At 39.4% G+C, this 14812-nt stretch overlaps 1 protein-coding gene across 1 annotated transcript in view; it reads left to right on the top strand.

Moving 5' to 3' along the window:
- Positions 1 to 261: 261 nt before the first annotated feature.
- THSD7A (thrombospondin type 1 domain containing 7A) overlaps positions 262 to 14812 on the top strand; it is a 473410-nt gene continuing 458859 nt past the window's right edge. Inside the window, exon 1 of the mRNA XM_068973061.1 lies at positions 262 to 421. Within this exon, the coding sequence (XP_068829162.1) occupies positions 262 to 421 (160 nt within the window). The remainder of the gene's footprint in view (positions 422 to 14812) is intronic.

Below are 14812 nucleotides of genomic sequence, written 5' to 3'. Positions count from 1 at the left end.
GGACCTGCCACTCTGCGCGCAATGGCAGCGGCAGCAGCATCCCCGCCAGCGGCGGCGGCGGCGGCAGCCACGGCCACCGCAGACGCTATTGTTCCCCGGTGTTAAACGCGCTTTCCCTCCTTTTCATCTGACACGAAAACGAACAATAGCGGGAAAGAGCTTTGCGTTGTGTACTTGGGAAGACATTCCGAGGGCGAAGGAAAATTCCCTGCCCGCCGCGTCCCCTTCAGGGATCTGGACCCTGGAGCGGCTGCGGGCGGCATGGGGCTGCCAGCGGGGCGCTCGGCGTCCCGGAGCCGGGGCACTGCGGGCCGGCGCCCGGCCGTCCTGCCGCTCCTGCTGCTGCTGCTGTGCCCGGGCGCCTACGGGGCTGCGGCGCCTGGCGAGGCGGAGGCACCCATCCTCTATCTGTGGAAGACTGGTAAGTGGAATGGAGTCCCCCAGTGCTTCCCATCTTCACATCTGGGTCCACATCACGAAACTGCTGGGCTTCAGGAGGGACCCCTGTGCTTCTTGATGACCTGGGTGTGCTGGGATCCTAAGGTAAAAAGTATGATTCCTAGGAGGCAAATTAGGTCGTGTCCGAGGCTGTTAGGAAAGGAGAACCTAATAACTAAAAGGCATTAGTGAGTCACTGGAATGATATTTCCCTCACAGCTTCGTAGTTAATGAGGGCAACCAACGCTGCACTTTCATAATTAAGTGCATTATTTTTAACCTCTGTGTTCTCATTCTGTTCGGACTTTCTTAAATATATTTCTGGCAAAGAGCAAGCAAACATTTAGCCCCGGTTTTTATTCTGTGTTAAGGCAAACAGTTCACTCCATGCCATGATGTATACGGATACAGACTTAAATTTGTTAAGTGTAGCTTATGTGGGACACGTGGAAACAAGCCAAGTGAGGGCATGTCTAACAGTTAAAGGCAAATGGGGCGCCAATGAGCTGGCTGAGACCTTGTAAAGCTCAATTCTTAATGAGTGAATTGCGGGGTTCTTAAAGTGTGTTATTGTTGGGATGTTTAGGTTTAAACTTTTCCTGTCCTGAAAAAAATTTTTTGCTTTGTTTTCAACGAGCCAACAAAAGCAAGCAACTAATTGCCCCTTGGAATCTCCCAGCAAAGTGCTGACTAGAGGTCCTGGTGGGGCAGTGACAGGCAGGAAAACAATACCAAATGAGGAATTACCACTCCTCTCCTGGGGCTCCTCTCTCCTCTAAAGGACGCTGACAATTCTTCAGCTGACCTGAAACTTCTTGTTTATAGGAAGAAAGTGGGAAGCATTATGCTTAGTGCTCCTGGCTAGGGATGAATTAAGAGTTTCTTGGCAGTGCCTAAACATTAAGAGAAGGATGCACTAGGTATGAGGAGGGAAGGTATATTATTGGTCATGGGATCACAAATGAGTTGCAGAGAGTGTCTCTGACCTGACTTCAGCTGTTGTTAGAGCTCTAAGGCAGAGACAAATTAGTCTCTGCTACAATAACATTGATAACCCGATTTTTTATAAAAAATTGTTGCATCTGTGTAGCAACTTAGTGAAGAGATTGAATAGAAACTTATCTAAAGCCAAAGTACATAATTTGCCTCAGAATGTTGCATGAAATAACACACATGTACACATGATTAGAAAAGCCTTTTGGATATTAGTGTGAGTCATTCTTGTTACCACTTGAAGTTTAAAGATCAACAGATTAGTTGATAAAGATGAAATCAGATTAATTTTTTTCAGTTTAAAGAGTTGAAGATCTCTGATTTAGCTAAAGCCAGGGTTCAAATTTATACTTTTAAAGTACCAAGAGCCGAGCAGTAATTCAGATCAAAGATGAGTCTAAGAAGCACTCACTGTACAGAATCTGAGGTGCCAATATGTGTCAATATCAATGTCATGATGGAAATATAAGCCAATAAACTAGTGGAAAGCTCAGAAGAGCAAGGATATGGAGACCTTGATTCCAGTGTCTGTTCCAGCTCTTGCTCCCTTCAGGAACGTTGGAATGTCACTTAACTTTTGATCTCCAGTTTACCCATCTGCCTGTAAATATGACCTTCTCCTGACTATTCCTCGTATTATGAAGATGAAATGAGTGAGTGATGAGAATGTGATCTTTAAACTTTAGAGTTATATGCATGGGAAAATATAAGCTAGTATAATGAGGATAATGTAATCTCTTTTATGGTGAGCCTTGGTTTGGTGAAAAAAAAAATGGTGAATTAAACAGGAGAGCAAGATAAGAACCTTTTAATTTTTTTCTGGAGGGAAAGTAGACTTTACTATATCTATGAAGGAACTGAGAGTAGTTATCAGAGGAAATAGGGAATATTTAAAGAAGAGGGATACACTGTAAATGAAAATATAGAGATGAAAGAATCATAAGTGTTCCTCATTTGATGGCAGTAAGGAGACAGGCAGGGATTTGGGGGAGAAAATGAGGTGAGATAGTCTTAAGATTCTGGTAGAATAAGCTTGGTCCTGGTAGAACAGTTTATTTAGAATCACATTATTGGTGAGATCATTGAATTAAAGTGATTTAGTGAAAAGTACACTGGATGAAGAGCTGAGAGAGGAACTCAACACTGTGTTTGTCACTATCAAGTTTTAGAATGTTGGCAAGGTCATTCAATGACTTTAGTTCTTGGTTTCCTATTTTGTGATATTTACTGATTAGGAAAGATGATACTGAAAGGCTTTTTCAACCCTAAAGTATGTGCACATGCTGCTGCTGCAGCTGCTAAGTCACTTCAGTCGTGTCCGACTCTGTGCAGCCTCAGAGACGGCAGCCATACATACACCATAAACACAGCTATATGCATATATACACGCATATATTAACATGTATATATACATATAGGATATATATATACATAATGTGTAAGGTTTAGGATACATAGTATATATTATGTGAAAGTTTAATCTATAAGGCATTTTTAATTAATTTTTTAAAGTCAGTTCACAACAAAGAGTGGTTGAGGACTCACTGTGTGACTTACGTGAAGTCATTGTGGTGGAAGATTAAGATACTGTTTTCCCTGCCCTCAACAAAGTCCAGTTGAATAATATACAACAGCTGCAACAGGGCATACCATACTCATGAACGGAACACTACGAGAGCAAAGAAGTTGTATAGCTGATAGAAGGAAACAACAAAAATGTAAGGCATGAGATACAATATTCATAGGTCTTATAAGTATTGGAGCTCAAGTCTGGAATATTTGGTGGGAATGAATGGATTTAGTGCAAAATGAGAAGAGTTGGGCCAGATTGTAACAAAACTTTCAACCTATGATAAAGATGTTAGACTCTAACCTATAAGCTGGTGGAATCCATTATAACTTAGAGCAGAGTAGCTGTTCCTGGTAAATTTTAAGTTCTTGCCTCATGGCCACAGAATTTAATGAGATACAGTTGATAGGTAAGAAGTGGATTTGTTTAGAGAAAAACACACTCCACAGACCAGAGTGTGGGCCATCTCAGAAGGCAAGAGGCCCTGAAATATGACTTGGTTAGTTTTTATGGATTGGGTAATTTTACAGGCTAATGGGTGGGAGGGGGTTTCCCTGGTGACTTCAGCAATAAAGAATCATCCTGCCAGTAAAGGAGACTCTGGTTTAGCGCCTGAATTGGGAATATCCTCTGGAAAAGAAAATGGCAACCCACTCCAGTATTCTTGCCTGGGAAATCCCATGGATACAGGATGCCTGGTGGGCTATTGTCTATGGGGTCGAAAAAAAGGAGGACATGACTTAACTACAACAACATCAATGAGAGAGAAACTGTTGAAAGAGCTTGACAAAGTGTGGTCAGAACAGGTCCAAAGAAAATGCCAGTAGGTGCTAAATGAAGAAGATATCTTCGGAAGGGGATGGGGGCACAAAGTATAAGACATTTCTGAGAGTCTGAAAGGGATTATGAAATATTTCAGAAAAGATTAGTGGAAGGAGGAACTAATAAGATAATTCTTTTGGGAAAATACATTTTAAGTAGAATAGTAGAGATAGAATCTTGGTTGAATAATAAACCAGATAGTGGGAAAGTTATATTGATACAGTGAGTAACCAACTGGTATTTAAGTTTCTCCACAACATTGTTGCTTTTCAACAGAGAAAAAACCCAAAATATAAGATGTTAAATTATAAAAGTAAATGTTTCAACAGTTTTATGTACAGTTAAAAGGTAACTTTTAATACTTGAAAAACATATTTCATACATGCAGAGTTAGAGAACTTACATTATTCAGTTTGGCTCAGTTCAGTCACTTAGTTGTGTCCGACAATTTGCGACCCCATGAACTGCAGCACGCCAGGCCTCCCTGTCCATCACCAACTCCTGGAGTTCATTCAGACTCACGTTCATTGAGTCAGTGATGCCATCCAGCCATCTCATCCTCTGTCGTCCCCTTCACCTCCTGTCCCCAATCCCTCCCAGCATCAGAGTCTTTTCCAATGAGTCAACTCTTCTCATGAGGTGGCCAAAGTACTGGAGTTTCAGCTTTAGCATCATTCCTTCCAAAGAAATCCCAGGGCTGATCTCCTTCAGAATGGACTGGTTGGATCTCCTTGCAGTCCAAGGGACTCTCAAGAGTCTTCTCCAACACCACAGTTCAAAAGCATCAGTTCTTTGGTGCTCAGCTCTCTTCACAGTCCAACTCTCACATCCATACATGACCACAGGAAAAACCATAGCCTTGACTAGACGGACCTTAGTCGGCAAAGTAATGTCTCTGCTTTTGAATATACTATCTAGGTTGGTCATAACTTTTCTTCCAAGGAGTAAGCATCTTGGAAGTTGAACAATTTACTGTTATTGATAAGTGTTAGACAGTTTTTCTTTTTAATATTCTTGAGTATGGAATTGTTTCAGTAATAATTATGGCTAATTATATTTACCTAGCAATTCCAAATGAAGTGCATTAAACAAAGTATGATTGACTTAACATGAGTCAGACAAAAAATGGTAAATACATCCAACTTTAATCAATTTAGGCTGCAGATATATATTTTCAAAAAAGTTTTAATGAAATAATTGAATTTATTTTTATAATAATGAAATTACATTAAAATCCAAGAAATAGATACACACTTCAGTTCAGCTGTTCAGTCATGTCTGACTTTTTGTGACCCCATGGACTGCAGCATGCCAGGCTTCCCTGTCCATTACCAACTCCCAAAGATTATTCAAACTCATGTCCATTGAGTCAGTGATGCCACCCAGCCATCTCATCCTCTGTCATCTGCTGCCTTTGATCTTTCCCAGCATCAGGGTCTTCTACAGTGAGTCACTTCTTTGCATCAGGTGGCCAAAGTATTGCAGCTTCAGCTACACCCTAGCTACCCAGCTTCAGATACACACTAGCCATTTTTCAGAATCAGGTGATGAAGATGTATATATAACTAGTTCTGAGTTTTTCTTCAAGGAAATTCTCACATTGAGCACTTTTGACCTGGGTTCATCCAATGCAAGACGGTGCTATTAATGACTGTCACTATGTGCTTTACACAGTTAATTGCACATGAAAAAACTGTTTCATCAGTTTAAAATAAAAAAAGGTATTATCTTTTTTCTTTCTGTGCTAATGTAAAATATTCTGCAATGTATATGAAAAAATAGCCATCTTAGTCTTAGAAAGAAAGAAAGAAAGTGAAGTCACTCAGTCATGTCCAACTCTTTGCGACCCCATGGACTGTAGCCCACCAGGCTCCTCCATGCATGGAATTTTCTAGGCAAGAGTACTGGAGTGGGTTGCCATTTCCTTCTCCAGGGGATCTTTCCAACCCAGGGATTGAACCTGGGTCTCCTGCATTATGGGCAGATGCTTTACTGTCTGAGCCACCAGGGAATAACATAGGCGAGAGGAATGTTATTCCAGGTAGTGGGAACATAAGGTTGATATTATCTTTAAAAAAAAAGTTTTGCATTTCAGTTGTGATTATAATTTGTCTTAATTTGGAATGTGACACAGTTTGCTTATTAAATGAAGAATAGAGAAGGAGCAGAGGGAGGAATGGACACAGGGTCCAGGGATGGACAGGATGGACAGATGATCAACACCAATTAATTTGGAATAACATAGATCAACATGTTTTTTTCATGGTACCTATGGAATTATTTCATCACCCTGAATATTTTTTATCATCCCCAGTATGGATAAACACCTTGTATTCTGTAGGAGTTTTCTGAGGATTAAGTATAATAACAAATATACATACTTGTAGAATACTTCATACATATTGAGACTTCAATAAATGTTAAGGTATATTATTGCTATTATTCTATTATAAAATAGAATGGTTACTTAATTTTATGACCTGTAGTAAGTCTAATAAAGTGCCATAGCTTTCTGTAAAGGATCTGTTTTTTGTAAATGCACTAGAAATTGCACATTGATACAATTATAGTGCTAGATATTCCAGCAAATTATAAGAGAAGCATCATTGTGGAATGGAAAGATCATGGATTTTGAAATCTGACAAATCATTTTAAATCTTGCCTCTTCCTTATTGTTGAAATTACTTAAACCCTGACTTTTTTTCTTACCTTGGACTGGTGACAGGGGTTCTGAAATTAGAGGGCATTTGTAGAGTTTTAAAAGGTAGTAACTAGTGTTTAGCACAGTACCTAAAATATAGTGACTATACTTTAAAAAAGGTTAGTTCTTTTCCCATTCTTTACCTTTTTCTCTCCTAAAAATGTCATAACTTGAAGGAGTTTTACTGATCCAACACATTTATCCGTTTTCTCCAACTAAGAAACACCAGGACAAACAAACCAAATCTAGAAAGAAATGTTTTATTGTAGACTTGTCTTTTTTTGTTATTTAATTACTTTGGCTTTTACATGTAGACAGCGTGGACCAAAGACCATCAAAATATTCTGAGCTGCAAATTCAGGGTGGATTATATAAATATAATTTCTATACTTTATTTTGTATAGTGTCTTAAGATTTCTACGGAATCTGAACTTTCACATACTTGCAGTTATCATTGTCACCAGTGCTTTCCAAATTAAATATATTCACAGTAGAATTGCTTGTGGTTTATGATTTATTTAACATCCTAGGTGATTATTTAAATAAAAAAAATTTGCAGTTTGTGTCCTATTTTCCTGCTCGTCTTTCTTAGCATACATAGCACAGTTAGTGTTCCAATTTTATTATGAGCTTATTGATTATCTGGTCCAAAAATCAAATGCTCAGGATTTGTGAAGGTTTAATAGCTCAATGGACTGTGGTAACACTGATCACTCCTAAAAACACATGCTAGTAAAGTAATGCTCAAAATTCTCCAAGCCAGGCTTCAGCAATACGTGAACTTCCTGATGTTCAAGCTGGTTTTAGAAAAGGCAGAGGAACCAGAGATCAAATTGCCAAAATCTGCTGGATCATGCAAGAAGCAAGAGAGTTCCAGAAAACCATCTATTTCTGCTTTATCGACTATGCCAAAGCCTTTGACTGTGTCGATCACAATAAACTGTGGAAAATTCTGAAAGAGATGGGAATACCAGACCACCTGACCTGCCTCTTGAGAAATCTGTATGCAGGCCAGGAAGCAACAGTTAGCACTGGACATGGAACAACAGACTGGTTCCAAATAGGAAAAGGAGTATATCAAGGCTGTATATTGTCACCGTGCTTATTTAACTTCTATGCAGAGTACATCATGAGAAATGCTGGACTGGAAGAAACACAAGCTGGAATCAAGATTGGAGAAATATCAATAACCTCAGATATGCAGATGACACCATCCTTATGGCAGAAAGTGAAGAGGAACTAAAAAGCCTCTTGGTGAAAGTGAAAGAGGAGAATGAAAAAGCTGGCTTAAAGCTCAACATTGAGAAAACTAAGATCAGGGCATCTGGTCCCATCACTCCATGGGAAATAGATGGAGAAACAGTGGAAACAGTGTCAGACTTTATTTTGGGGGGGCTCCAAAATCACTGCAGATGGTGATTGCAGCCATGAAATTAAAAGACGCTTACTCCTTGGAAGAAAAGTTAGGACCAACCTAGATAGCATATTCAAAAGCAGAGGCATTACTTTGCCAACTAAGGTCCATCTAGTCGAGGCTATGGTTTTTCCAGTAGTCATGTATGGATGTGAGAGTTGGACTGTGAAGAAGGCTGAGCGCCGAAGAATTGATGCTTTTGAACTGTGGTGTTGGAGAAGACTCTTGAGAGTCCCTTGGACTGCAAGGAGATCCAACCAGTCCATTCTAAAGGAGATCAGCCCTGGGATTTCTTTGGAAGGACTGATGCTAAAGCTGAAACTCCAGTACTTTGGCCACCTCATGAGAAGAGTTGACTCATTGGAAAAGACTTTGATGCTGGGAGGGATTGGGGGCAGGAGGAGAAGGGGACGACAGAGGATGAGATGGCTGGATGACATCACTGACTTGATGGAACCAAGTCTGAGTGAACTCCGGGAGTTGGTGATGGACAGGGAGGCCTGGCGTGCTGCGATTCATGCGGTCGTGAAGAGTCGGACAGGACTGAGCGACTGAACTGAACCCTGGAGAAGGAAATGGGAACCTACTCCACTATTCTTGCCTGGATAATCCCATGAACTAGAGGAGCCTGGAGGGCTACGCTCCATAGGGTCACAAAGAATTGGACACAAGTGTGCAACTGAACATGCATCTGGTTTGTAAAATAATAAAAGACCCAGTGCGAACTGAGGTTAAGAGTTCTGTGGAGCAGCACATACTGAGGTGTTTTTCTGCCTTTTGTTGTTATATAAGAAAAGGTGGGAAGAGATGGATAGGGTGAGGTGCTGACGTTCTGATTAGGTTATTGGGGAAGTGTGATATGCTTTGAATCCTTTTAGGAGGAAATGAAGCCTCTCAATCTCTGATTTAAGTTTGAATGAGGACACTGGACAAGTGGGTCTTTCTGGAATGGGAGAGTGGAAGCCTTCAGGCTTCCTAATATAAAGGCACATTAGCGAGTTCTTTAATAACAGAAGCGGTGGGGAAGTGGCATCCAGGAAAATACATCTTTCCTATCACAAGTGTATCATGGGGTGTGAATTAGAGGTGCCAGTGAGTCATAAGGTAGGGATTTTTTTCTAATTTTCTTCATTGGAACTTCACACTTGACACTTTAAAATGAGTTAAAATGATGAAAAATAAAGGAATTTGCATTTAATCCCCAAATACCTAAGCAATAAGAAAAGTACCTTATTTAAAGGAAGAGATATTCCCTGGTAGCTCAGCTGGTAAAGAATCCACCTGCAATGCAGGAGACCCCAGTTCGATTCCTGGGTCAGGAAGATCTCCTGAAGAAGGTATATTCTTGGCCTTCTCTGGTGGCACAGACAATAAAGAATACGCCTGCAATGCAGGAGATTCGGATTCTGTCCCTAGGTTGAGAAGATCCCCTGAAAAAGGGAACAGCTACCTATTCCAGTATTCTTGCCTGGAGAATTCCATGGACAGAGGAGCCTGGCAGGGTACAGTCCATGGAGTCGCCAAGAGTTGGATACGACCAAGCCACTTTCACTTCCCTTTGCTTATAACAATTAAAAATCACTCAGTAAGGAGAGTGGAGAAAACATGAATACTTAAAACAGTGATACCAAAAGTAATGTCTGTTGCTTCTGATATGTCCTTGCACCTAACCAAATGGATGTCTTCTCATCTTCTAGAAGAACTGTTGAGCTAATTGGTATTTTGCATAATTTAACATGTGAAATCATAATCTTTGGGAAATCATTTTTATTGGCTCTATGTTATTGAATCAGCTGTACTATGAGAAAAGAAATAAGGGCAGATGGAGAAAATCATAAATAAAAACAATATAAAGATAACCATTTTCAAATGGCACATATAATCGACTAGTGTTCAGATGGGCTCTTGTTCCAGGAGCCATCAGAGAGAGAGATGGTTCATGAAGCAGGTGTGACATCCATTAATTCAGGAGAAGCTATGAATGACTGTTAAAACTTGGAAAGAAAATTAGATGCAAGCAAGGACAACAAAACAAGGAGAGAAAAAACAGGCAAATCATTTGCATTCTTTTAAAAGCTATTTTTAATAGATTTTATTTTTGAGCAGTTGAGATTTATAGAAAATTAAGTGGAAGTTCAGAGTTCTCATATACCTGCCTCATCCTCTCTCCAATTCTCCCTATTACTAACATCTTATATTAGTGTGGTACATTTGTTACAATTGATAAGGCAATATTGATGCATTATTATTAATTAAAGTCCATAGTTTGTATTATAGTTCATTTTATATGAGGATTCACTCTAATTTACTTTGGGTGATTTTGAACAAATACATAATGACATGTATTCTCTAAAGTAGGTATGGACTATTACAGTGTCATACAAAGTAGTTTCACTGCCCTAAAATATCCTTTGTGCTTCACATGTTCATCTCTACATCTGTCCGTCTCTCCTCCCAAATTGCTGGTAACCAATGGTCTCTTTGCTGTATCCATACATAGGCTTTTTCAAGACTGTTATGCAATTGGAATCTTACAGTATGTGGCCCTTTCAGATTTTTTCTCACTCAGTAATGTGATCTAAGTTCCTCCTTTCTTTTCATGGTTGGATAACTCATTTATTTTTTAAATTTATATTTAATTGAATGATAATTGTTTTATAATGTCGTGTTGGCTCCTGCCATACAACAGCGTGAATCATCCATAAGTATACATATGTCCCCTCTCTCTTGAACCTCCCCCCACCAGCCATCCCCACCTCTAGGTTGTCACCGAGCACCAGGTTGAGCTCCCTGTATTTTACAACAATTTTCACTAGCAATCTATTTTACATATGGGAATATACATGTTTCGATGCTATTCTCTCAATTCATCCCATCCTCTCCTTACCCCTTTGTGTCCCAAGTATATTCTTTATGCCTGAATCTCTATTCCTGCCCTACAAATTCATTCATCAGTACCATTTTTCTAGATTCCATATATATGTATTAATATACAATACTTTTTTCAATATTCCATTGTGTGGATATAGCATGGTTTATCTGTTTACCTATTGAATGACATCTTGATTGCTTCCAAGTTTTAGAAATTATGAATAAAGCTGCTTTATCCATCTATATCCATATGCAGATTTTGTGTGGACCTGATTTTTTAGCTCTTTTGGGTAAATACCAGGGAGTGTGATTGCTGGATCATATGTTAAGAGTATGTTTAGTTTTCTAAGGAACTGCCAAACTGTCTTCCAAACGGTATCATTTTGCATTCTTGCCAGCAGTGAATGAAAATCCCTCTTGCTCTGCATCCTAGCCATGTTGTCAATGTTTTGAGTTTTAGCTATTTAAACAGGCATGCAGTTGTACTTTCTTGTTATTTAAATAGGCATGCAGTTGTCTTTTCTTTTTATTTTCATTTGCCATTCCTTAATGAGAGATATGATGTTGATCATTATCTTTTCATCTTGTCATCCGCATGTCTTCTCTGGTAAGGGATCTGCAGTCTTTTCATCACATAAATGAAAATAGTACAAGTCAGTAGAACTCTTATTTAATGGAGTTCAAAGCCTCAATCCAGCCTGTGCTGCACGTACTCCGTTCTTCTTGTTGCTCTGATGATGTGTCCCACAGGGAAACACAATTGTTCGTATAAACAGAAAACATATATAGGAATTAAATAAAGAATTAATGGAGATGTGTGTACACTTGGTCGAGTTCTGCCTTGAATGGGAAACTTTGGGAGAGAGTTTGACAGCGACGGACAATACCTTGAAAGAGAAGCAAATGGCCTGATATAGCAGCCTGATAGCTTGTGAGATTTTTAAGTGTACTATGAATGTCTTATATCTCTAGCTCACTCTGGTCTGGTTCATAAATTACATACATAGCTACCTATCCACTCGTTCTTGTGTGGAGGAAGCCAGGAGCTGGCAGAAAGTCGAGGTGTAATATCCTTCTGAACTTCTGGGAAACAGTGGAGGTCCACTGTCCTGAAGCCATGGGAAAGCTGACCTGAGAACCAAGTTGTCAAGGTTGGTCTGCCAGTCAGATTACTCCCACAGACCTTCCCATGAACACAAAGTGCTGAGCACCACCAGAATGGGAGTAGTAGGGTGATGACTCAGAAGTGGGCAGTTTGTGTGCACAAGAGTAGAAATATAGCCACCAAATTGCTCTGGTGAGAGAGCCTGATAGAAAATTAGCTTTTCCAAGCAAATGTATCAGGCACAGGTGTGGATTATGTAGTTGGAATAATTTAATCTATGGTATATGGCCAATGCGGGGCTATCTAATTGTGGCACAGTCTGGATAAGAAGTTACCCCTTAGATTATTACAGCAGTAGCAATAGCTGGTGACTGCAGCCATGAAATTAAAAGACACTTACTCCTTGGAAGGAAAATTATGACCAACCTAGACAGCATATTAAAAAGCAGAGACATTACTTTGCCAATAAAGGTCTGTCTCATCAAGGCTATGGTTTTTCCAGTAGTCATATATGGTTGTGAGATTCAGACTATAAAGAAAGCTGAGTGCCCAAGAATTAATGCTTTTTTAAACTGTGGTGTTGCAGAAGACTCTTGAGAGTTCCTTGGGCTGCAAGGAGATCCAACCAGTCCATCCTGAAGGAGATCAGTCCTGGGTGTTCATCAGAAGGACTGATGCTAAAGCTGAAACTCCAGTAGTTTGGCCATTTGATGCAAAGAGCTGACTCCTTGGAAAAGACCCTGATGCTGGGAAAGATTGAAGGCAGGAGGAGAAGGGGATGACAAACGATGAGATGGTTGGATGGCATCACCAACTCAATGGACATGAGTTTGAGTAAATTCTGGGAGTTGGTGATGGACAGGGAGGCCTGGCATGCTGTGGTCCATGGGGTCATGAAGAGTTGGACACAACTGAGTGACTGAACTGAACTGAGCAATAGCTGGGCATTCTGAGTATTGCAGATGGATAGGTTTGCAAGTATGTTCTATAGCATGCCTGCTAAAGAGTGGCATCAGAGCACAAATGGTGCCTGTTTGGGTTCCACTATGTAAAAATTATTTTTAGTTTTCTTTACCAAAATCAAAGAGTGTGGCTGTAAATGTCAAAGGGACCCTCTGTATTCAGTACTTCCCTTTGACAATGAGCAAGAGTGGTTGCAGCTAATTGAACCTATATCTTTTTTTTTTTTTTAACTGGTTGATTTCATTTCTTTGTATTTACATATTTTAATCAAGTTATAGTAGATGTGCAATATTATGAAGTTAAGGGATACAACATAGTGATTCACAATTTTTAAAAGTTATACTCCATTTATAGTTATTATGAAATATTGCTATATTCCATGTGCTGCATGATATGTCCTTGAAGCTTATTTATTTCATATATAGTAATTTGTTACCTATCAATCCATTACTCCAATCTTGTTCTTCCCCACTTTGTCTCCCCACTGGTAATCATTAGTTTGTTCTCTATATTGGTGAGTTTAGTTTCTTTCTTTGGGTCATATTCACAAGCTTGTTTTATTTTTTAGGTTCCACATACAAATGATATCATACAGTGTTTGTCTTTCTCTGACTTATTTCACTAAACATAATACTCTCCAAGTCCATCCATGTTGTTGTAAATGACCAGATTTCCTTCATTTTATGGCTGAGTAGTATTCCATTGTGTAACTATATATATATTTCATCTTGAAATAAACACTGATTGCTCAGCAGTTAAATAAATATATGTGTGTGTGCGTTTGCATGTGTATGTAATAAGTAGAAAGAGATGTTCCTGAGGAGACTTTTGAGCTGGATAGACGTGAATCTTGACCTAATTTTGTTTTCTATTAAGAATGTGATCTCTGATCTCTCTGTCTCTTGTTCCTCAGACATACCATATGTATGAGGTTGGTATCTTCCCCTCCAGGTTATTTTAAGGGTAACTTGAGAGAAACCTGTAGTGCACTTAGGTGATGCCTGGCACACATCAGTGCTCATACACGTTCTCTCTTACTTGGCATGATCCTGCTGTGAGCTATGAATGCCTCCTCTCTGGGGTGGAGTTTCTTTCCTGGATCTCTCTGCATTCTTTCCTTCATTTTGATTCTTCTTTCTTCTTGCATCTGCCTTTCAAGATTCTCTGCAACCGATGTTGCTCCCCTTTCTCCCTGCTGTCAGAGCCACCCATGTAGTTGCAAAAGCCTCTGTTTTGCTCTTTGCAGAGTTTTCAGAGTAGTTTTAAAACAGAGTCATTCTACCTTAGTGTTTTATTTTTACTGTGATGGTGCATATCTTTGCCATGCAAAGAGTGCTGGAGGTGTGACTCTTTAACTGGGGTGGTGTGTTCCAAAATTCCTTTGTGTGAAAACACCTAAGAATATTCCTGGCAAGACTTTCCTGGTCTGTGATGCTGTGAGTGAAAGGGTGTAGGAAATGCACAGTCAACGCTGAGGCTTCCTTTTTCAAGGTTCTCTTTCCTCTCCTATAGTACATTGTCTCTTTCATTCCCTCCTTTCGTCCCTCCCTCTGTATGTAAATGGAAATGTCGTGTATATGCTCTGTGTATGTATGTGCACATCTTGTGTATATATAAATATCCTACTTACACACCTCAGTATATGTGGTTCAAAATCTTCTTAAGGAAATTAAATGGTTTCTCAGTTTGGAGAAGAGATGGTTATTCTACAGTTTTATGCCAATTACAGCCTGTTTAGCTGTATATTCCCTAAGTTTTTATAGCATTTATAAAATTATGATAGAATTACAATAAAAATTTAATGTACCATTACAAGCATACATATGCATGCACGCACATACCTAGATACATAAATGCATGCAACATAACATACACATCCTAATAGCACAATCATTTATGGTTAAATGCACAGAACTTCACCTGTTATCTGGTATC

This window comes from Capricornis sumatraensis, chromosome 5 (assembly GCF_032405125.1).
Source record: "Capricornis sumatraensis isolate serow.1 chromosome 5, serow.2, whole genome shotgun sequence".
NCBI lineage: Eukaryota > Metazoa > Chordata > Mammalia > Artiodactyla > Bovidae > Capricornis > Capricornis sumatraensis.
This window is presented reverse-complemented; position numbering and strand designations above follow the sequence as displayed.